Source organism: Cotesia glomerata, linkage group LG3 (assembly GCF_020080835.1).
Source record: "Cotesia glomerata isolate CgM1 linkage group LG3, MPM_Cglom_v2.3, whole genome shotgun sequence".
Taxonomy (NCBI): domain Eukaryota; kingdom Metazoa; phylum Arthropoda; class Insecta; order Hymenoptera; family Braconidae; genus Cotesia; species Cotesia glomerata.
This window is the reverse complement of record NC_058160.1, coordinates 30081783-30108183: the sequence shown is the minus strand read 5'-3', so window position 1 is coordinate 30108183 and position 26401 is coordinate 30081783. Positions and strand designations below refer to the sequence as shown.

The window sequence follows — 26401 nt, the reverse complement described above, 5'->3', positions numbered from 1 at the left end:
GAGGAATCTTGGTGACAAACGGTCTCAACCGGTAGTACCCGAAAGGATATCGAGTGAATGAGAATTTCATTTTGCATTCGGTATGCATCGGGCCTCTCCTCCCGATCGGAGAAAAGAGAAGACCGCTGAAAAAATGGGGCTCGAACCCATTCGACTGACTATCGAACCGTTCCTCTTTTATTTATCTTTTTCTTTAGAAACATCTCTGTTTTTCAGTTTAGTTCGTTCCTGGTTTTATAATTTTTTATTCATTCCATTCGGATCCTGAACAGTCGGGTAGATGTACATGTATATAGAAATTTAACTCGGCTACCGAACAGTAACTCGGCACACAAAGGGGCTTTGCACCCAAAACTGCGCAGGATCCTCTGTAACCTCATCGATTCGCTAAATAACTGCTTTGTACTTGTATTACTATCATATAATTAACTAACTTACTTTGCTGCCTTATCTTAATTGCTAATTTTTATCTGATATTTATTCCAAGTTTTTATTTAGAAATTTTATTGCTTATTATTTTATTTTAGATTTTTTTACATAAAATTTTTATTTTAAAGCTTCAAATAAAAAATTAATAATTGAAAGTAAATTTGAACTAAATAAATTTTTAATAATTTAATTTTAATAAAATTTAAACGGTAATTTTTGTAAAATAAATAAAAATTAAAATTTATAAATAATATAAATTTTATTAAATTCTGGACAAATTAAAAAGAAAAAGAAAATATTTTAAAAGATTTAGAGAAGATCTAGGAGACAAAAACATTAAAGTTCAAAATTACCCAAAATAAAGATCTCAATAAATATACATACATAAATTAACGAGTATGTGTGTGTAGCAAAATCTGCTAAACGAGGGTTAAACGAAGTTGGAGCCGGTCCAATCGCGGCTTACAACGGAGATATTTATGACCGGCGCTAGAAAACCCATATGATTAAAGTCTGAGTTGTTACTTAGCTACTTTATATTAAGCTGTAAATAATAAAAATTAATAGATAAATAAAAATAATTTTAAAAAACTGGGTGAGATTAGAAAAAAATACTAGAGCCGAGAAATATAAAATATAAAATATAAAATAGATGAGATGTAGATGGAGACCTAGACCTAGGAAGCCGGGATTTATAAACTTGCCCTTCCTTTCATCCGAGCACGGGTTCGAGTATAAAGCTCTGGTTTCTATCTGAATTTGCTCATGCTTTTACTCTCCGTAACCTTTGGCTGTAAATCCTCGGGAAAAATAACTACCCCAGCAACCCGGCGACCCACTACTACCTTTACTAGGCTCCTGACACTTTTTTACGGAGATCCGTCTCTCGTAAATCCAAAGGCAAATCGAGTGTGATGCAATTGATATCGTGAATTAACACTGTGCTTTCGATCTAGCTCTTTTATTCTCGTCACACGGCTACTAGAATATTTAATATTTAATAATAATTAAAAATAATAATAAAACCACAAAATTCTAAAATTATTATCTATATTATTAAGAGAATAAGCAAAATTTTTTGAACAGTGTATTTATGTGATAAAATGGGTTTTTATGATATATAATTAAGAAATGACCTTGTATCTTGTGAACTATTGACATTTTTAAAGATATAAGCTAACTCTGATGTTACACTCATCAAGACCTTTCATTTGAATACCCACATCAATTTTTCATATATTTTATATATTTATAAATTTCACAAATACCATATTTATAAAATATATAAAAAATGCCATGTGGGTACTTGAATAAAAGATCTCAATGAGACTAACACCGAAGTGAGTTTATATCTTAAAAAATGTCAATAATTAAGAAATGACAATGTATCTCGTGAAATATTGACATTTTGAAAAATATAAGCTCATCTCGATGTTACACTCATCAAGACCTTTCATTTGAGTAGCCACATCAATTTTTCATATATTTGATATATTTATATATTTCACAAATACCATATATATAAAATATATAAAAAATGCCATGTGGATATTCAAATGAAAGGTTTCGATGAGTGCAACATCGGGATGAGTTTATATCTTAAAAAATGTCAATAATTACGAAATGACATTGTATCTTGTCAACTAATGATATTTTTCAAGATATAAGCTCATCTCGATGTTACAGTCATCAATACCTTTCATTTAAGTACCAACATCAATTTTTCATATATTTATATATATTATATATATATATATGTATATATGAAAAATATATAAAAATGCATGTGGGTACTCAAATGAAAGCTCTTGATGAGTGTAACATCGGGATGAGCTTATATCTTTAAAAATGTCAATAGTTAAAAAAGTACAGTGCAATTTACCAGGTCATTATTTAATAAAGCGTAAAATTTTATTTATTTATCGTTCACAAGTCTAGTTACTGGTTATTATTATTATTATCATCAATGAAATTTTTCAACATTAATACTAATAATACTCTGAAATTCTTAAAAGTTATTATTAATTAAAAAATAATAATAAATTTAATTGTACCTTAAGCTGAAAAGCATTTTCTTCTGTAATTCTCTTAGAACTTTGATAAATTTTCTCAATAGTTTTATTTTTTCTATTCTTGGTTGTAGTATACATGCAGAGACTCTTGACTCACCCTTTACGGCACTTGGGTGAGCTCGATTGAACGTTTCTCGAGTTAAGCTGAGTTGAGTTGCGTAATTCCAACAATTACCGCGCCCACTTTTGCTCAATCTTTTGTTCAGCTTCGCATTATCATTATCGTTGTACTGCGGATTGTTCACTTTGAGAAGACTGTGCAAGCATTGCTAATAATCCTCCGGTCTCTCGGGAATAATAATAAATAAATTTCAAATAATAACAAAAAAATAAAAAAAAACCCGAGTTTATTTGTCTGACCTTTTAAAGTTATCCCAAAGTGGCCACAGCTCTATTCTATTCATTTATTTTTATTATATTACTTCTTGAATAAAACTAATTAAATGTCCGCTAAATAATGTCTTATTCTCTGGACATAAATAAAAAAATAACTTGGCCGCTTGTCGAGTAGATTTCACATTTAATAATAAATACGACAATTTTATCGTAAATGTCAGGCTAAATCACTATCGACAGTTATTCAATGCCTGTCATTTTAAATAATTTATTAACTTGTCTGAAGCTTTATTCAACAAACGGCATTATTCATTACAATTATAATTATCATTTATATTTAATATTATTATAATTATAAAACATAATCACGTTAAATCTTCATAATTATAATTATGTCGTAATTATTGTCAAGTAGACATTTTGACGTGAAACTTTGACAGTTTGACGCGACTTTTAAATTTAATCTTTACAAAAAAAAATTAATTACACATCGACAAAAAAAAAAAAAAAAAAAAAAAACGTCTCTTGACTTTATAATGAAGTTTATTGTTGCGCTGAAGTTTAGATAAAATAAAACCGGGTGTGAGGTTTACCGTAAAAATGAAATAAAAAAATTAATTAGTCCTGGAGTTAAAAATATAATTTAAAAAAAAAGTTTTACGTTGGGTAATTCTCGTTTTAGCGACCGCTGTGCAAAATATCGTGTAGAGAATGTAAGGACATAAATAACAGATGTAAGAGAGAATGTAGAATAGAAGTGAAATAAAAGAGCAAACCTCTTATTAAGAAGACCCCAAGAATCGTTAAATGAGTTTTATTTAGTAACCGGTATAGTATAGGCATGCTATGGCTAAGCCAACCCAGTCAGGTGACGTAACATCGAGCATGGGACTTCCTATCGAGGATCACGTGCTTGGTCTGGACCGGTCACGGTCAAGGCCACCGTCAAAGGATCCCTTGTTCCGTCAAGGGCTTTGTGACCGCAAAAAGCTGGCTTTAAAAAATAATTCGGTCTTTTATTTTGAGAAAAAGTTGACTCGTAACGCTTAACTCGCGGTAATATAAGGAGAGAACGAGCACAGAAGGACGAGAATGTAAGACGATAAATAAACCAAAAAACACATCCCAAATGTAAGAAGCTAACAAAGGGGAAAGGATACACGTGGCACCGGCTCCTCATTCAAGGTCCTACCACACTTTATTTTTATTTTGTATTACACCATTTTGCCTTTCTTATTCCTTTTTTGCTTATTCTTATATCCACCTTTTCTCTCGATGTAATGCAGTATATGGAGGAAGTATTGTCAAAGTATCTCATGCGTGAAACAATAGACCAACACTTGCCCCCTGAAAATAATTCTAGATCCAAGTAGAGATGGATGCCGTGTAATATCGGTTATCATTTTAAACACACATTTTACATATTTAAATTCGCAACAAAGTTTATTCCTCTGCCTGCAATTGTCTTCACTCTTTACTCTTACATTTTATTTTATTTTATTATACACATTAAATGTTCCGAGGTAAGCGCGATTCTCCGTGTCAGTAACCCGGCTTACAGTGCGCATTATAAGACAGCGGCTCTACACATTTATTTTTTTAATTATACACAGACTGAAAATGGTAATAGTATTTGACATACTTTGTAACTAGCCTAATTTTTTTTATGTAATATTTAATAATGATATTTAAAGAAAAAATTTTCATTTAGTTTTTTTTTTAAATTGCAATGATAAAAATTATTTATACTATTAAAAGAGTAAGAAAAATTTTGAATCCAGGATAGTCATATGATAGAATTGGTTTTTTTAGTAAAATTTAGTGTCATTGTAAAGATCTTGATTTAAATTTGTGCCTTTTCAAGGTTTCATATAATTTTCACCGATAGTCAATTTATGATGATAAGTATTTAGGCTGCATTCGAAAATGCTCTATCTCTAGATACATAATTAAGAAATCACCTTGTATCTTGTGAACTATTGACATTTTTAAAGATATAAGCTCATCCCGATGTTACACTCATCAAGACCTTTCATTTAAGTACCCACATTAATTTTTCATATATTTTATATATTTATATTTTATATATTTATATTTTATATATTTCACAAATACCATATATATAAAATATATAAAAAATGCCAAGTGGGTACATAAATTAAAGGTCTCAATGAGCCTAACATCGAAATGATTTTATATCTTAAAAAATGTCAATAATTAAGAAATTACATTGTATATCTTGTGAACTAATGACATTTTTAAAGATATAAGCTCATCCCGATGTTACACTCATCAAGACCTTTCATTTGAATACCCACATCAATTTTTCATATATTTATATATATTATATATATGTATATATGAAAAATATATCAAAGTGCATGTGGGTACTCAAATGAAAGCTTTTGATGAATATAACATCGGGTTGAGCTTATTTCTTTAAAAACATTAATATTTAAGAAAGTACCGTACAATTTAACAAAAGTCATTATTTAATAAAGCAAAATTTTATTTATTCATAGTTCACAAGTCACTGCAAAGTTGCTAGTTGTAAATAATTTCATTGGTTTAAATAAAAAAAAAAATTTTAAACAATTCTTAACTCAAATTTTATATAAAACTTTTAAAAATAATTTTTTTTCTTCATCAAAATTTATTTTTTTATCAATGCAAGTCTTTTTAATGTAACATGTGATTACCATTCTCCATCAGATACAACAATCCTTTTTTTTTTTAAGTATCACCATTACGGTAAATAATTCCTCCCTTTGCACCCAGCAATTATTTAAAATTAAAAATAATTAAAAAACCTGAGACAAAAGCTTGAGACTCAAAAAGCAAATGAGAAAGCCAGCGGTTAAAAGTGGAAACGGTGTTTACAGAGCCTCTACCCTCTACCCTCAGTAGAGCTGCATTGTCACTCCCTAATCTCGCACTGACGCTCTCAGTAAAAGAGTAAAGAGTGTCTTCCAATGTACCCAGACGTGCTCCCAACTTTCTTCTTTTCCTAAATTCTATATTCTACTCTCACAAAACTCCTCTCACTCTTACACCTCCTTTCTGCAATTTCCTCTTATTTTTATTTCATATTTTTTCGTCACATCTCTCATTGCCCGACGCACTACCCCTCGGTTTTTCATCCAAGTCTTTGATCTTCTCTTTGTCTACACAGCTATCGCATTGATTAAAACTTTACAAGCCCTTTCAAATTTTCCTCTGTTTCTATTCTTTCTATCTATTAAATGCAAGCACTCGACACCGTGACTAACAAGTTCTCTTCTATCGTATCTGTATCAACAATAACGACATTTCTATACTAAGTACAGGCTAATAGCTCTATTTAACTGGACAAATAACCAAGATCATTTAATTACCGAGAACATAACCGAAGGCTGGTAATTACCAGGCATAAAAACAGACGCAACTTATTATCTGTATAAAATAATAGACATAATAATGCAGTTGGCAATTCCGGGCGTGTCCAATTGCTCGCTCACATTAGATTGTTATAAGATTCCACTGCATCTATCTCAATTTTCTTAGCAAGCAATCGGCATACCGCACTTTTTTTTTCATCATACACTCGTATTAAATTCACCACATAATCATTAAGTAATAATCTAATAATAAATAATGAAAAATAGTCATCTATAACACAGATTAATTAAAAATTTATTCCTCTTTTTTATCCATTTAAATCACAAAACTATTGAGTTATTATGATAAATATTTTATCTAATTTCTCAATTTTAAATTCATTTTTCATATTAATTTAAGCAAAAAATGATTAAAAATCCTAATTAGATTTTGTATTGCTTAAAAAACACAAATCAATCATCATTTTATATTTTTTAAATTTAAATCTCCTACAACGAGAAAATCTAGCGACCATGCGCCACCTTTCGGAATTTTTCAGAACTAAATTTAATAAAAAAAAATTTCCGACTCTACATCATTATATAAGGTTTAACATGAACATAAAAAAATACCGTATCAAAAAATTTAATATTTATTAAAACTGTTCGATCGCCTAAATAAAAATATAAGCCAGCTCACGAGCGGCATAAATTATCCAGTGTGTACTCAGTATCTCTGGGTGCATTAGAAACATCTGCGCACGTGTACCCACTGCACCGGTGTGTCTATCGCTATGAAATACGGTTACAAATAGCCCTGGGCATCTACATCTCTATCTCCATCCATTTATAATTATTAATCATGCCAATAAATAATAATTCCCTTCCTTATTAAATTAAACCAAAAGTTTGATGCAGTTGTCAGTCGAGAATAAATCAAGCAGCAGTAACGTAATTAAACTCGACTAAAACTGAAACTGCCAGATGAGGAGACAAAGTCGAAAGATCAAAGTTGTATATAATATTTATTTAAATTATATTCAGTATTTATATCAGTTTACACATGTGTATGTGTGTGTATAATGCAATTGACACACATGCATATAATATTTAAACACTAACGATCCACGTATTACATACGAGCAGCAACACAAAGAGGTATAGTCACGCATAACGTCAGCGACTAGAATGCATAAATAAAGTACATACATACATACATACATGTGTGTCATATAAGCTGAAGCTTATTCAAATGAATGCAACGTACCGAGTCTCAATTATCGATGCGCATTAGACGTCAAGATCTGCTCGCATGCATACCATTATTAGAATATGTAATACTGCTATTAGTCTCACGATTTATTGTTATATTATATGTATGTATATATATTATACAGTACAGTACAGTACAGTATACTGTAAGTTTAAATGCATATCTTGTCGACAAGAGTGGAGAGACAGGAGACAGCTCGTGATGTAATGACCAGAAAAGGGGAGCAAGAGCGTGAGGAGGTCGTGAATGAAGACGCCTGCGCAACCAGGTCGATTAGCTTACCACGGTGTTAGGTGGAGACCTCTTTCACATGTATAATACAGTACAGATGCATATAATGTACATCATACATCGTGAATTATACGTACATACTGTAGTTGTGCGGAGAGACAGCTGACGAGCGCCTAGCAACAGGCAACAGGCGGTAGGGGTTGTCAACCCTGGGACTGAGAGGAAAAATCTCTTAGTTAACCTAACTAAACCGGTGGTTTTATTAAAAAATAAAAAAGGTCCACTTGTCGTATTTTATTTCGCGGTATCCGAGCCGGGTTAAGTTGGCTTGACGACATTCACGCTCGAGAATCGCCGTATTTTTATTTTTATTTTTATTTTTATTTCGTTTGTTTTATGCTTTTTTTTTTTCGCTTCCTTTGAGGCAATTACGTAATTCACGATGCATGCTGCAAACCTGCTGGGAAATAGAGATGCTTGGATGTATAAGGATAGATTGCTCTACTCGGTGTACTGAGTGTACCGAGTTGGCAGTCAGCCCAGTTGCGAATCGTATCGTGATAATATCACCCGGAATATATAGATCATTAATAAATTTTAGCTCAAGTGCTTACCCACTGTCGATCTTTTTAACACTTTTTTTTTATCTTTTTAATTTGGTAATTTTTTAAGAAAATTTTTAAATTTATATTATTAAGAGGATAAGCAAAATTTTGTGGCCAGTGTATTTATATACAATAGTTGGGAACTATTGACATTTTTAAAGTTATAAGCTCATCCCGATGTTACACTCATCGAGACCTTTCATTTGAGTACCCACATCAATTTTTCATATATTTTATATATTTATATATTTCATAAATACCATATATATAAAATATATAAAAAATGCCATGTGGGTACTTAAATGAAAGATCTCGATGAGTGTAACACCGAAATGAGTTTATATCTTAAAAAATGTCAATAATTAAGAAATTACATTGTATCTTATGAACTAATGATATTTTTAAAGATATAAGCTCATCTTGATGTTACACTCATCGAGACCTTTCATTTGAGTACCCACATCAATTTTTCATATATTTATATATATTACATATATGTATATATGAAAAATATATAAAAATGCATGTGGGTACTCAAATGAAAGCTCTTGATGAGTGCAACATTGGGATGAGTTTATATCTTTAAAAACGTCAATAGTTAAGCAAGTACAGTGCAATTTAACAAAAGTCATTTAAAATTGATTAAATTTCACAAAATTTTTTTGTAATAATTTATTTATAAAAAAATTAAAAAGAAATCTTGTAATTATAATTATAGAAAATGGCAAAGCAATTAAATAGCAAGAAATAACATCAGTGAAGAGCCAGAGTTCAAACTAGGCAGAGTATTTAGTTCTTAAGAGGAATTCAGTAACAATGTGATATGTATTTAGTTCAATAAATTACCGATTGTGAATGAATGTACACGCAACATTGTAACGACAAAGACAAATTAGTTTCTGTGAAATACTTGGCAGGCATGTTCATACAATTGCATGCAGGTTGCTCTTATATACAGACATATATATCTAATATATCGTATAAGGATGAATATGTATAGTATTAGCGAAGGAGAGTAAGAGCTAGACTGTAATACATGATAGTATAAAACTCGTCTGAAGCCAAACGGGTATAAACTTATTCGTCAGAGTAGCACATACCAGCACAGTAACATTAACTGAATACTCCTCCTTCTATTCCTTGTTCCTCCTTGCGTTCATAAGTTCTCTGGTTCCCTGGTTTGGGTCTTTACAGTCGGAAACTGCTTGCTTCGTCTTACCAAAGTCATTAGTATTCAAACATTACCATCACTTATAAACCATTCAGAATTTACTTGTGCCGTCTAATCAAGTCAATCGAACAATGCAATTATTATAAATTATCATCAAAAATTTTTATATATTATTTCTATTATTATTTAACGCAATCGTAAAGCAACAAAAAAAATTAGATTAATTGATTACTGACATTTGAATTTAGTACAGACATTTATATCATGCTTTGTTTGTCCAAGTACTTTTTATTTCCAGATCACTACAGAATAAGCGTCACTGTATAATTTAGCGCTTTCATTAATAGTATCGCGAACCACCAGCATTGTATTATTGAATGAATTTCGCCATAAATTATTACCATGCAATTATAACTTTAAAGTATTGTCAATATTAATATGCAATAGCTTTGTAAACTTCCTACAAATATATATTTTATTTAAATTTTCAAAGAGAGTTTAAGTAAAACTACAGAATAGTAAAATTCCGCTTCAAAGTTTTGAAAGAATTTGTTGAAAACAAGCTTAAATCAGCCAGAAATATATATCCGTTTGCATTTACACTCTAAAATAAAATCAAAAAGCTTTATTGGTGACCCAAAAACTCCGAAACTATGGACAAAATAAAAGTATTAAATGTTACGTTACATCTCCAAAAAAAAAAAAAAAATTAAATTATAATTGGACAGGATAAAAAGCAATTATAAAAACTCAATTGTATTTAAAAATTCTTCTGGTTGTGACATTAAACTCGGCTTTAAAAACAGTTTCGTTTAACAGGGAGGTCTTTTAGAGCTTTCGTTAGCAGAAAAAAGCAATTAAAGAAAAGAAAAAAAATATACTTAACCTCTATTTAACTTAACTGAACTGTATATCGTTGATTTTATTTACAAAAAAGTGTTTATAAAATAGTTTAAGTCATAAAACTATTTTGGTACTGTTATGTAGGTTTATTTAAAATTTGTTTATTATTGGTTTGAATTTACAACTTGTCTTCAATTAAACTTCCAGTCAATAGTAATAAATAATCTAAAATTTATTTAGAGTATAGTTTAAACATTAGAGTGAAATAAAATAAAAATAAATGTTTGTAAAGATAACTGAAAAGGGAGTTAACTTAAAGTTTTATACCATACGATAATTCTGTGGATGTTAAATTCTCCAAGTGCTTATAAATTTTATCAAGTCTACGTCGGACAACGTTAATTCGTCTAGAATTAATGCTCGAGCAAAGTTCTGGGGTTGCATCTCCCAGTGAACCGAGAAAGTAAAGAGAAAATGCGGAGAAGGGGGTGGAAGGGCCGGAAGGATAGAAAAGTAGTAGATCCGCCTCTTGGACTTTAAAGCACTGTAGCTCTTCATCCCCTCCTCCTTCTCTTTCTCTTAATACATACATATATCTATCTATATAATTCCCAACCCGGTCTTGGTACTCTGGAATAATTCGCATCGGTTTTCGAACGATAAATCCGGTCCAAGCCACTTCCTTCGCTGCTCTTATTTTTCCAAGTGGCTTATCCAACCCCCTTGTGGTTGCAATTTTACTTGCCCTTTCTACAAGACCTTTTCTACCAATTTTCTTTTCTTTCTTTCTTATTTCTTGCTATTATCAGCTGAATTACCATTTTCATTTCCTCTTACTTTATTTATTACTCATTCGATTATTTTCGCGCTAACAAATTCCCGCCTTTCTTTTTATTATTCTTTCTTAAATTGTCTTCTGTTGGCTGGAAAATATATTGAAACTGAATAAGAAGCTCTCAGATGTAACAGCTTTACCGTCAAGTTTTATCGTCGCTCCAGCCACCGTTTTATCGGTAATTTTCTTCAGTTATTTGACTCACTTAAATCAAATTAAACCATTGAAGTATTACTCCATTATTAAATTATTTATTTTTTCGAAAATGCTATATCTCTAGATACATAATTAAAAAATTACCTTGTATCTTATGAACTATTGACATTTTTAAAGATATAAGCTCATCTCGACATTATACTCATCGAGACCTTTCATTTGAGTACCCACATCAATTTTTCATATATTTTATATATTTATATTTTTCACAAATACCATATATATAAAATATATAAAAAATACCATGTGGGTACTTAAATGAAAGGTCTCGATGAGTGTAATATCGAAATGAGTTTATATCTTAAAAAATGTCAATAATTAAAAAATGACCTTGTATCTCGTGAACTATAGACATTTTTAAAGAAATAAGCTCATCTCGATGTTACACTCATCTAGACCTTTCATTTAAGTACCCACATGGCATTTTTTATATATTTTATATATATGGTATTTATAAAATATATAAATATATAAAATATATGAAAAATTGATGTGGGTATTCAAATGAAAGGTCTTGATGAGTGTAACATCGGGATGAGCTTATATCTTTGAAAATGTCAATAGTTCACGAGATACAAGGTCATTTCTTAATTATTGACATTTTTTAAGATATAAACTCATTTCGATATTACACTCATCGAGACCTTTCATTTAAGTACCCACATGGTATTTTTTATATATTTTATATATATGGTATTTGTGAAATATATAAATATATAAAATATATGAAAAATTGATGTGGGTACTCAAATGAAAGGTCTCGATGAGTATAATGTCGAGATGAGCTTATATTTTTAAAAGTGTTAATAGTTCACAAGATACAAGGTCATTTCTTAATTATATATCTTATCTAGAGATAGAGAATTTTTGAATGCAGCCTAAATATTTATCATAATAAATTGACTATCGGTGAGAATGATAAGAAACCTTTAAAAGGCACAAATTCAAGTCAAGGCCTTCACAATGACACTAAATTTTACTAAAAAAAAAACCGATTTTATCATATGACTATCTTGGACACAAAATTTTTCTCATTCTCTAAATAATATAGATAATTTATCACAAAAAAAAAGAAAATAAAAATTTTCTCATCTTTGTTAAGCGGCTTCCCTTTACAATTTCGCGCTTCATAATATTCTCAAACAATAGTAAATTTTTCGACCACACCGGTTATAAAAAAAAATTTATCTCTCATCAGGAAGTAATTAAATATAATTATCAGCCATTAACAATTTTATTATTTGCAATAAAATAATAAAATGAATTACAGCAATAAATTGCGCAAACGTAGAGATAGAATAAATAAAAAAAATAAAAAAATTAAATTTTTTACACGTTTCTTTACAACAATTATCACAGTTGACCTCTGCAGTGATCTCGATATCTATCTCCGAGGTGGACTGCTCACTCACACATCTTATCTGTAATAAACTAACTCGGTTTTCTTATTGCTTATTGCGTTTGATTGGTAAGAACTATTCATTAGTGTCAAAGGTCCCGAGAATAATTCGTCATCAAGTAACTTATCGTCCATAAACTTTGATCAAATAAATTAAACAATAAAAATCAACCTGACACTAAAAATCTCTAACATGTTTATAAATTAAATTTATCCATGTCAATTTATATTTATTATTTTTTTTTAATATATCCAGAGAATTTTGATAAATAATTGCGGCGATAAAAAAAGCGTGGACGTTTTAAATTAAACGGTTCAGCATGAGGATAACCTCGGTCGATAGAGGCATAGGTCAGTGTCCGTCAAGTTGCGTATCTTGTATAATATGTCACGTATAACGTATAGCATATATATAGACAGAGATATCTATTGCTTGCTATATAAATAAATGTATTCTCGGGGGACGAGCCCCGTCTTATCCGGAGACCAGGGAGCAGACAAGTCTCGGTCGATCGCCCGGATTAGTCGTCAGGGAAAGGGAATCCGGAGGGCTTGGGCTTGGGCTTGAGCTTGGGGTTGAAGGATCTGCCCAATATAGACCTACTCTGCTAAAATGGAATCAAGGAATTCCTCTCTCAAGATAAAATGAATGACACACTGTGCATGACTAGCTCCGGGTGAACGAGAAAGAGGAGAGATAAAAGGATGAAGGAGGGTTGTTAGTTGGTATTTGGGAAGCATGCCAAACTATCGGGGCTACATTATTGTAGCCCAACTGACACACTGATTCCTTTATTTCTTTGACCTTTTTATTATTTAATCAACGACGCTTCAAGAATTGATTAATTATTACCGCTCGGATACACGCAATGCCAGGGTCGTTCTCTTTTGGAACTTCGATTTACGCTTTTGGCTAATTTACGCCCACTAGATTATTGATTCTGTTTTATTTTTTTTTATAGTGCTCTAAAGCTAAATAAATTTTTTTTTATAAATTTTTATTATTATCTACATCATTAATAGAATATTAATAAAGTTTAGTGCCATTGTAAAGATCTTGACTTGAATTTGATAATCAATTTATTATGATAAGTATTTAGGCTGCATTTAAAAATGCTCTAGATACATAATTAAGAAATGATATTGTATCTTGTGAACTATTGACATTTTTAAAGATACAAGCTCATCCTGATGTTACACTCATTGAGACCTTTCATTTGAGTACCCACATCAATTTTTAATATATTTCATATATTTATATATTTCTCAAATACCATATATATAAAATATATAAAAAATTTCATGTGGGTACTTAAATGAAAGGTCTCGATGAGTGTAACATCGGAATAAGTTTATATTTTACAAAATGTCAATAATTAAGAAATTACATTGTATCTTGTCAACTATTGACATTTTTAAAGATATAAACTCATCCCGATGTTACACTCATCGAGACCTTTAATTTGAGTACCCACATCAATTTTTCATATATTTCATATATTTATATATTTCACGAATACCATATTTATAAAATATATAAAAAATGCCATGTGGGTACTTAAATGAAAGGTCTCGATGAGTGTAACATTGGGATGAGTATATATCTTAAAAAATGTCAATAATTAAGAAATTACATTGTATCTTGTCTACTATCGACATTTTCAAAGATATAAGCTCATCCCGATGTTACACTCATCGAGACCTTTCATTTGAGTACCCACATCAATTTTTCATATATTTATATATATTATATATATGTATATATGAAAAATATATAAAAAATGCATGTGGGTACTCAAATGAAAGCTCTTGATGAGTGTAACATCGAGATGAGCTTATTTCTTTAAAGACGTCAATATTTAAGAAAGTACAGTGCAATTTAACAAAAGTCATTATATAAAAATGAAAAATTTTATTTATTTATATTTTACAAGTCACGGCAGTCACTGACTGCTATTTTTAATTAAAAAAATTAAGTTAAAAATCACAATTATCTATGTCTATATAAAAAAAAATAAATCCATAAAATCCACAAATAAATTTACACTGTCCAATAAATTCTCTCTTACAAATAAGATTTATAATTTACAACAATTTAAACGATAAAACCGAGAAAGGCGTGTAATAAATAAATAAACAAATAAAAGGACCACAAACGGGGAAAAATCGACACGTAAGCTCGGAAAAAAATTCCTAAATAAAAAGGAGCATACCCGTGAGTAAACCTTCTCTTACACTCGCCATAAAAGTGAAGTAAAACAATATTTACAGCTTTCCTTATCCTTATGCAGCACAGTAAATAATAAATAAAAATGACAGTAAATAAAAAAGCAACAATATATAATTGCAAAAATATATTTCGGTATTCATAATTCTATCCTTTCATAGTATGGACTTCTCAGTTCTGTATTAAATTTATACCAACATTTATATGAAACATTACGCAATAACTTAAAGCGCCTCGACGTACGGAGAGATAATATATACAGTCAAGTAGAGTAAAAGCTGTTGCCGATACTGAGACGAAGACTCTACTCCTTGGAGTCACGATTAGGTGCCGGTTATTTAATACAATATCTAGGAAAATTAACGAGATTTATTTAATAAAAAATCACCTTGTGATTTTTCAGACTGGATAATTTTTATGGTGGTATTTTTAATGAGCGCTGTAAATGTCTGGACAGACATAGGTCACAGCTGTTAGGTGTAAATGTGTTAAGCAGCCTTCAATTTACCTACGCATTATTTACTATTATCGTATTCCATAAATTATAAATAAAAGATCACAACTATCCCATTGGATTTAAAATAAAAAATAATGCTCTTAGCACACAAAGTTAAATAAAAATCTAAATATAAAAAAATATTTAACCGAGCAGAGTCAACATAATATAATAAAGAAAGCCTTATAAACACTCCACACGGTAATACTTTGATTTGCATAAAAGATTTTTTATTATCGCTGTTATTTATATTTATCATTATTATTTATTAATACTATTTATCTTATTTATTATACACAATGGGTATGAGCGAATGTTTAATGTATTATTTACAATTAAATGCTCGCTCTGAACAGATGAAGAAAAAGAGAAAAAGAAATAAGGATAAAGAGTGATTAGAATTTAAATATAAATATAAATATGAAACGAGGTCATCACTTGATCATCACTGTGCTTAAATTGATTCCACTTCAATATGATCCATAGTCTCAAGAGACAATACAAGACAGACAAGACGTTTATTCTCATTATTTAATATTACAAATCGTCGGCGCCTTATTTTACTTGCGTGGGCTCACTAATAATCTTATTCATATTCAGTGATCATTTTTTTTTTCTTTCGTCATGCTGCCTATGCACTGGGGAGCAAAATTATCTTTCATATGAATACTCACACTTGTATTTTCATTTTTTGAAGTTTCTTATCATGTGCGACCTTTTTTAAATTATAGCTCAAATACGATAAAATTGATAAGAACTTTTTTTTGTAGAGAATTTACAAAAAAGCCCTCATACTTTTTTGATATCTTCAATATTTCAGCCATAAACATCTCTTGAAACTTTTTAAAACTAGGGATGAATCCAAAACTTGTTATTTGAACTTTAAATTCAAATTTTGTCAAGAGAGATAAGGCAAAATTGATAAGGACTTTTTGTAGAGGATAAAATTCTCTGTAAAAAAGGTGCACTGATAGAAGGATTTAGTTCTATTTAATAAAATTTAGTAATAGTTATTAAATAATTTATTAAAGCTCATTTATTTCCACCAAATAAATATTCAGTATTTAACAAATTATTTATTGCTACTTAATTAAAGAAATTAATTTTTTAACTAAATTTAGCGTATAGCCTAAATTTTTTACCCAAAATAATTAAAATAAATAATTTTAAGTAAAAATGTAAGGTATTATAAAGAAAATAATCTCATTAAATTATAATTTTTTAAGACATTTATAAAATTTAAAATTAAACAAGTTTTTAAGATATCAATAATAGACAAATAATTTTCATATAACTTAGAATAAAAAAATAATGAATTAAACTGTAATAAATAATATTGATTGATAAAAAATATTTTTTTCTCCCCAATAAATGACTAAATATTTTGTTACTAAATCCTTTTATCAGTGTATCTTAAATTTTTTTTCGTATCTTCAATATTTGACCCATAATTTTGACTTAGAAAAATCAAAACTTAAATAATCAAACCATTTATTTTTAATAATAATAATTGAAAAAAAAATTAAACACTCAATGATAAAAAAAAACTCGAAAGCTCTTAGAGTTGACGAGGACATAAATTATGATTTTTCAATAGAATGTGAACATAAGGAGTCACTTGTAAATTCAAGTGGGTGAGCAGAGAAAATAATTGAGAAACCGGTGAGTAAAGGCGAGGCTAGTTGGGAAATATTTTATTTAACACGATAAAACTTACATGTAGACGTTAATCAATTACCCTAACAAAGGCTGTGTAATTAATTACAAATCCTGAGTGACATTAATCTGGTAAAAGTTATCAGAACGAGTCGGAGCGTCACAGGTGACAAGCGTAATGCATCTGAAGCAGAAGTTGGGAGGGAAGGGTGGCTTAATAGTCAAACTGGGATAAATAGTACGTGAGTAAGGTAAAGCCTTGGGTTTTGCAGAGTTAGCAGTTTCCGATGTATTGGTTTATATAAATTCAAAGATTTTCCGGGTGTAGAAGTAGGTGTGCTCCCTATCGGAGGTATTTGGAGGTATTTGGAGCCACACAGACATTTAGAGCGGCAATCTGAGACTATTCAAGCAAAAAGGGTGATCCTGTATAAGTATTTCTATATATAGAAGCGTAGATATATCTATAAAGAAGCAGAAAGTTTAGGGATTACGTGAAAACCTTTGGGATCCAGCTGGAAATGAAAGCTCTTTCTCTCATCTGTTTCCATTTCTTTCTGGTTTATAGTTTATTTTATCTTTTATTATTATTATTCCGAGCGTATGCCCTGGAAGTTATGAGCCACGGACAGGCATAGAGGAATGTAAATCCCCGGAAAGTTTAAACAGCTTATATTATATTATAATAATAATATTCTTATATTCTTGTATTATGTTATACTATGTTAATGTTGTTGTTTTATTGGCAGGAGCCGCCGATTCTTGTGGCGATGGACTTCTCGGGGAAGTACGGAAAAATAGTGGAAGACCCGAAGGAAGCCAAGGCGATCACTGAGGGAAAAGGAATGCTACCACAACCACAATTACGTCCACCTGCCTCCAGGTTACAAGTTCACAATTATCCGAGAGTCGATCCTTCTAGGTATTTTAATGAAGATTGGTATCACATGACTATTGGGAGGGAAAGTGCGGCTCGTCTTGTTAAGTTAGCTCGTAAAAATGGGTGAGTTTGATTTAGTTTTCTTTTTTTTTATTAATTGTAGAAAAAAAGAATTTTTTTTTATTTATAAATTGATTTTTTGAAAATTTCAAGTGCATTTATATCCCTCAAGGGTAGATTATTTCGTTTCTTTTAGTTTACTGAGGCTTGAGTCGTAAAAAATATAATTCCAAAAGAAAACAATAAATTTTTTTAAAAGCCCATAACTTTCAGAGCTTCGATCTTAAAAATTTAACGGCCTTATTAAATGTTAGTAGTAATTTTTTTGAACTATATTTCAGTAATTTACTGTCGAGCAAAAATTGCTCGAATTTATATATGACTTGGGTAGTAAATTTCTAAGAAGAAAATCGCATGCCAAAATTTGAAAAGATTTCTTACACAAAAAAAAATTTATCAGAGTAAATAATTTTGGAGAATTTCATCTTTATTTAAGTAGAAAAAATTAAGAAATTTTTCTTTATTTAAATAAATTTTGCTTGATTCAAGAATTTTTCGCTTGACTTAATTGTTTTTTTATGTAATTAGAAACTAATTCAATTTTTTGGTTACTTTGTTTAGAGTATAGAGGAGGAATAGCGCATGCGCGTTGCGAAAATTGAAGTTAATTTTAAAATTTAAATAAAAGAATAGAATTATTAATTTTGAGGGATTAAAGTTAATTAAAAATATTTTTTTCCTGTGTAAAAAACTACTGACCAATTTGAATACAAATTGCAGTAAAATAAAATTTACAACTAAACAACCTCTCATTAAAAATATATGTACCTTGGGAAAAAATTTATGAATTACTGGTAATAATTCAAGTATTCAACTATTTAGCTTTATTTTATGCATTTCCAAGTACCGTCTGTCTCTTATATTATTCTACGGTTATTTCGCATAGATCCCAGAAATTACTATGCTTAAAAAATAGTAATATTACATTGGACAAATTATTGCCGTTGCTAAATTATAGCTGTCCCAAACGATGATGATAATGATAATTACGATCATTCTGTTGTTCCTCGCAACATATAAAAAAAAAACCTCCCTTGTATTAGTTTTATTTCTTTCAAACCCGATCAACTTTACCAGCCACTATTTTATTTTTTTTTTATATTTTTATTGATCGCGCCATGATTTCTGTGAGCTATAAATCTTTTTTCTCATGCTCAGTTTATTTGGAATGGATCCAATTTTTTTCCCTCTAAATCTCAATACAAATCCTTTCTTTCATTTCCCATTATTTATTTATTTTTTTACCCACATATATATTACCAAATAAATTATTGCCAAAAAGAAAATAAATTTTTTACTTACTAAATCAAATCCTCCTTTCTTTTTATTATTATTTAATTAATCACGTTTAATTAAAACCTAAAAGCTCCTTTGAAAAAAAAAAAAAAAATAGTTTTATTATTATGAGCGTTAATTGAAATTTTTTAAAACTAATCACTCCTCAGTGATTTATAAATCTCACAATAAAAATAATGACTCTATCTTATTTTAATATTAACGGTCATTTAACTCGAAGAGTACGCTCAACTAATTAAAGAATCTAAACGACAGAATGAAAGTATAGAGAAGTGATAAAAAAAAAGAAACAAAAAAATGAATAACCGAGCACTCTTTGAGATTTAACATTCGCACAGCTGTGAAGCAATCAATTTTACGAGTAAACTCAGTCTCAAGCTTTTAAAAATTTTTTTATAGTCATCTTATTACTTTCGCCAACTTTTATATTCGACCCATTTATGATGATAGTCATTTCTAGTGGACCATGTCTTATTATTATTTTATTTTATTTAACTTCATACTTTTCCGGTTCGTAAAATAACAGCCTTTATTCAATAACTCTTCGATCTACGTTTTATTTATTATTATTGCAATAAAACAATTGAAGTTACTTATTTATTATTTTATATTTTTCCAGCACATTCCTCGTGAGAGAAAGTACAAGTAATAATGGATACCAGTTTGTTTTAACCTATGTGCACGAGGATAAGCCAGTACACACTCCAATTGTAAGTTTTTTTTATTATTTATTTTATTAATGTCTCAAATTTATTGCTTTTATATAAAAATTTATTGAATTAGTCTTTGCAATTAATAAAAACACTAGCAATCTTGCAGTGAAAAAATTTAAATTTTGGTTTATTAAATGATGATTTTTGTTCAATTGCCCTGTACTTTTTTAAATATTGACGTTTTTAACAATATAAGCTCATCCCAATGTTACACTCATCAAGAGCTTTCATTTGAGTACCTACATGCATTTTTGATATATTTTTCATATATACATATATATATAATATATATTTTAAAGATATAAGCTCATCCTGATATTCTACTCATCAAGAGCTTTCATTTGAGTACCCACATGCATTTTTATATATTTTTCATATATACATATATATATAATATATATAAATATATGAAAAATTGATGTGGGTACTCAAATAAAAGGTCTCGATGAGTGCAATGTCGGAGTGAGCTTATATCTTTAAAAATATCATTAGTTAACAAGATACAATGTCATTTCTTAATTATTGACATTTTTTAAAGTATAAACTCATTTCGATGTTACACTCATCGAGACCTTTCATTTAAATACCCACATGGAATTTTTTATATATTTTCTATATATGGTATTTGTGAAATATATAAATATATAAAATATATGAAAAATTGATGTGGGTACTCAAATGAAAGGTCTCGATGAGTATAACATCGGGATGAGCTTATATCTTTAAAAATGTCAGTAGTTGACAAGATACACTGTTATTTCTTAATTATTGAAATTTTTTAAGATATAAGCTCATTTCGATGTTTCACTCATCGAGACCTATCATTCAAGTACCCACATGGCATTTTTTATACATTTTAGATATATGGTATTTGGGAAATATATAAATATATAAAATATATGAAAAATTGATGTGGGTATTCAAATGAAAGGTCTTGATGAGTGTAACATCAGAGTGAGCTTATATCTTTAAAAATATCAATAGTTCACAAGATACAAGGCAATTTCTTAATTATGTATCTTGAGATAGAGCATTTTCGAATGCAGCCTTAATATTTTGATAAATAATAAATAAAAAAAATTTTATTTATAGATAACACGCGAGACGTCAAGCCAGCCGATTTTCACGCTAGACAACGGAACGACAAAGTTTTTAGACCTTGTTCAGCTGGTTAATTTCTACCAACTGAACCAAGGCTCACTGCCAACAAGACTGACTTACTTTGTCTCGAAAAACGCAACAAAGTTATCACCAACCAAGAACAACAGTGTGTCGACAGGAACAACGTCGCCGTTGTCCAAGAATCGAAATAGTCCACAAAAAATATCCGAAGATCAATCAGCCATTTTGTCGCGACTGCCGCGAAGTTGAATTTAAAAATGCCAGCAGCTAATTGCTGGCGTTATTACTATTATTATTATTATTATTATTAAATACAAATCTGTCCTCATTATTGTCAACGAAATACCAATTACCAATGATACTGGAATATTGTTGTGGTATTACTGATTACTACGGCCGATTAAAATATCGACGGACTGCTGGAATAAATTTTTATATTTATTAAACAAAATAAGGAACACCTAGTACTTTTAATCGTTTAACGTTAAAGGTTTTTTTCACAGTAATTATTATTATTATTTCTATTATTATTATTATTATTATTATTAATATTTAATACAATTTCATACGAAAGAACTGATCTCTTCATCACCAGTACACTAGACCTCAACAGATAACCTGTTTACATAAAATACTTTGATAATTATTGTCATTAAAATCTAATTTAGAGGTTTTAAATATTATTTAACAAATAAAATATTTATGTAATTTCGACCAATTTATTCAGAGCATTTGCTGATGATTCTTCGATAGAGGCTTGCCTTCATATGACTAACGCTTATTTAAATTTATCAATAATACTAATTTTGTTTTTCAATTATTACTGATCATTGATCAGTAATAATAATAATATTAACATTGATACAAATACAGAGTCAAGAAAGTTTGCAATTAAATGAATCTTTTATCTCAAAGACTTACTAAATTTTCTGGTAAAGTCCCGTGGGAACACTATTTAAATTTTTTATCTAGACAAATACTGTCTTTTCCATATTTTCCAGTCATTTATACACAACTGTATTGTAATAAAAAATTGTTCGTACAGAGAACAATTAATTAACTAAAAAATTTTTATTGTAACAAGTCTGTGTGGGATATGTATATGATTGTATGAAGGTTTATTGTTTTTAGTTTACATATAATATTTTTGGTAATTATTTACAAGTGGCTCAACCCTATTTTTTTTTATTCTGCTCGTTTTGACGATAAAAAATGTCGTGAAAGAAAAAAATAAAAATTTAGGTAGTTTTTTTGTCTTCAAAAGTTGGAAAAAATTTTGGCTCATGTTTTTGGATAAAATTTCTATTTTATTCTTTTTTTGATATTTTTTTTAAAAAGTACATAAAGAAATGAACAATTAAAAAAAAATGAATATCACAATTTTCTTAAAAAATTTATAAATTTTTTTGAAAATTTGTTAAAATTGTGATAATAATTTTTTTTTTGAACTGTTCGTTTTTTTGTGTATTTAAAAAAAATATATTAATAAAATCAAATAGAAATTTCGTTCAAAAAATGAAAATGAAAATGATTGATCCAATTTTGGGCCATAACTAGGTGAAAAATGATAATTTTCAAATTTTGTTTTATTTTGATTGTTTTTACGGCGGATTTATGATTAAAAATCTCGTGAAAGAAAAAACTAAAGATTTCTATAATTTTTTTGCCTTCAAAAATTGATAAAAAATTTTGGCTCATTTTTTTTGGATAAAATTTCTATTTTATTTTTTTTTTGATGAAAAGTTCATAAAAAAACGAACAATTAAAAAAATTCACAATTTTCTAAAAAATTTATAAATTTTTTAAAATTGTAATCAATTTTTTTTTTTAAATTGTTCATTTTTTTATCTATTTAAAAAAAATATACATCAATAAAATCAAATAAAAATTTCGTTAAAAAAAAAAGAAAATTAAAATATTTGACTCCACTTGTAAATAATTACCATATTTGTTTGTTTGAACTTTAATTAATTGAAGTATACGCAAGTCGTATCGACTGTCATTGTATATTATTATTATTATTATTATTCAAATTTATTTTCATTATTAATGTTGGTATTTTTATTACAAGCGATGTTTAAGTATTAATTATTATAATTATTATTATTTTTATAAAATTCGATGGTATTTATTGGAACAAAATTTAGCTTTAAATTTTCAAGATTTGGTTATTAATCACAATTAAAAAAATTAATGCTTTATTTTTCGCAAATATTTTCTGATAAATTAACTAATTCTTTTTTATTTAATTAAACACTAATAAAACCTTTCTTGAGAAAAAAAAAAACCAAAAAGAAAAGGGATTTGCAATTGTTAAAAAGCGTTGTGGTTTTTAAAAACTCTATTGTAATTGAAGTAAAAAAAAATGATTTTAAATTAAAAAAAAAGGACTGAGGATATGAATTAAAAATGTGCGAAAAATTTTTCGGGTTAACCTAAAGGTGGCCAAAGGAATTATCGAATAGAAGTATGTAAAAGATTAAAAAAAATAAAAATAATAACAATAATAATTAATAAAAAAAAATGTAAAAGACGAGTCGCGAGTGCCACTAATAAATAATATTAAAACTATTAATAATTAATAATAAAATAAAATAGTGGCTCGTCAGAATAAATAATGATCTCATATGTTGCAGACGTTCTAGACGCGCAGTTGATCTGTTGATAGTTGATATACAGCAGCAAGGGGGAGGAAAATTTAGTGCGAATGATTATTATTGTGTATAAAAAATAAAAATACTAATAATTATAATTATAAAAATAAAAAACGTAACATGCTAGTGAGGGAATGCAATTATGAGAGAGATTTAAAAGAGTGAGAAAAATGTGAAAAAAAAAATTAAAAAAAATAAGCGTTGATAATAAATTTAATTAAAAAGACATGTAAATTATCTATTTAGATAGACTTTCTAAATTATTATTATTTTTGTCTAAATTTATCGGCGTTTAAATTTATTTTGTAATACGGCTATTAATATTATTGAAAAAAAAATTGTAATTTATTTACTAATTATAAATTAATGAATTTATTAGAAAAATGCGCAAATAAAACATGTAAGTTAACGGATGCATGAATCTAAGTGTATGTGAATAATTATATAAGTAGTTAAAAATAATTTTAAAAAATTAACAACAAAAACAAACTTTACGCAATGTATTATAATAATTACTCGCTAAAAAACCACTGATTCTATATATCTATACATCAATACCAACTTTTTAATAATATATATTTTTTCATTGATTATTTATTTTCTCTTGTGCGTACGCACTCGTTATATATATATAAATAAATAAATAAATAAATAAATATATATATATATATATATATATATATATATATATATATATATATATATATAATTTTAACTTTTAAATAAAAATTTTAAGTCTCTTACTATTAATTGCAATTTTATTAATAAAATTGCAGTTGATAATAATTGAAGAATTTTTTGCATTATAAAGACTAAAAAATTAACACTCGGTATTAATATTAGAATTAGCGCTTTACACTAGAAAAATTAATATCCAAATGGTTAAGCAATTTAATAATTTGCTGAATTATTAAAAATTGTTTGTAGTGGTTTTGTTCAAGTGACGGGGGCTTTTCTATCAACAGCTGATTACAATTAATAATTAATAAAAATTCCCTTTGGGCTTTATAATTTGAAAATAAAATATAATATTTGGCCTTTCGTGTAAATATGTCTATTTAGGCCAGTACTCTTGGGTCTCAATTTAAAAACTCTATTTTTTTTTTTTTTTAGCGGGGGTGTTTATCAATTTTGAATAGCGGTCATTCAATTTTGATTGCAACTCTGTTAAAATTTTTATGATAATTTATTTAGCAGATATTTGATAATTTTTTTAACAAATTAATTATAAAAAAAAATTATTAAAAAAATTGACGTGTAAAAAATTAAGAATGCAATTTTTTAAAAATAATTTTTCGAAGAAATTTTTTTGTTGAAGAAAAAAATTTTGACAAAAAAAATTATTAAAAAAATTGACATGTATAAATAAAAAATGCAATTTTTTAAAAATAATTTTTTTGTTAAAGAAAAAAAATTTTGACAAAAAAAAATTATAAAAATTGACATGTAAAAATAAAAAATGCAATTTTTTTAAAATAATTTTTTTGTTAAAGAAAATTAAAAAGTTGTCAAGCTAAATTTTTCAGTTTTTTATTGTAAATTTAAATTATTATTTCTACAATGAAAAACGGTGATATTAATATATAAAAAAGGAAAAGCGTCGGTCACTAAAAAAATTTAAATTAATGAATAAAAGCTAATAATTGTCACTATCATTAATGAGATAAATATTATTAATATTAATATTAATGAATAAATTAAAAAAAAAAAAAATAGAATATATTTTGTATTAATGATAGATAAACCGAATTAAACGGCAAACGCAGAGGCCTGTAAAAGACTGAATTAGGTGCCGTTCTCGTAATTAAAATTTTATTTCGGTACCAACGTCTGTCATTTAATTAAAAATCACCAATAAAGTGACAAAGACTACTTTAATTATTGTGTATTTTTTTTATTTTTATATTACCATCCTTTATTTATTAATTAGCTCCAACTGGTTTCAAATGTCAATTAAAAAAGTTTATTTATTAATTAATAATTATTATTGTTTATTTTTTTTCAGTCGAGACAGACGTTGCGTATTGATCGAATTCGCAGTAACATCAAAACAATGTGAGAGTACTGAGTACTGAGTGCGAATAATGTGAAAGATAATGGAGTATTCGTTATGAGTTATGAGCTACGCTTTTGCAGCTATATTAATAAATTTAAAAATTATATTAATAATACTTAGATGAAAAGTATAATTAAATTAGTGGTTTGTTAATACCACGTTAATAAATTCCGTCTAGTGGATACTCCATTTATTGTGTAGACGAAATAGCAATAATAAATAAATAAAGTGTTTTTTTTAAATTTAGGTAGGCACTCTACGCTTCACGAATAAATCACGGATGTCTCTGCGGTTGGCGTCATTAATATCGGTTCATACGTGCATAGCATGATGAATTAAGCAAAAAGACGTGTGATAAAGAGTAGATATGGTTCGTGAACGGTGGCAATAATAATGCCCCAACGAACTTTTTTTC

General features: G+C 28.2%; 1 protein-coding gene and 1 long non-coding RNA gene across 5 annotated transcripts in view; both read left to right on the top strand.

Annotated features, from left to right (window-relative positions):
• Positions 1-21981, top strand: part of LOC123260574 (growth factor receptor-bound protein 10-like) — a 221527-nt gene extending 199546 nt beyond the window's left edge. For all 4 annotated transcript variants that reach the window (XM_044721739.1, XM_044721742.1, XM_044721740.1 and 1 more), the window contains 3 exons: positions 17895-18148; positions 20061-20151; positions 21247-21981. In XM_044721739.1, coding sequence (XP_044577674.1) covers positions 17895-18148; positions 20061-20151; positions 21247-21525 — 624 coding nt within the window. In that variant the 3' untranslated portion in view covers positions 21526-21981. The remainder of the gene's footprint in view (positions 1-17894; positions 18149-20060; positions 20152-21246) is intronic.
• Positions 8281-10166, top strand: LOC123260579. Its single transcript, XR_006508476.1, has 2 exons — positions 8281-8356; positions 9021-10166. It is a non-coding gene; the product is annotated as an uncharacterized LOC123260579 (long non-coding RNA).
• Positions 21982-26401: the final 4420 nt, after the last annotated feature.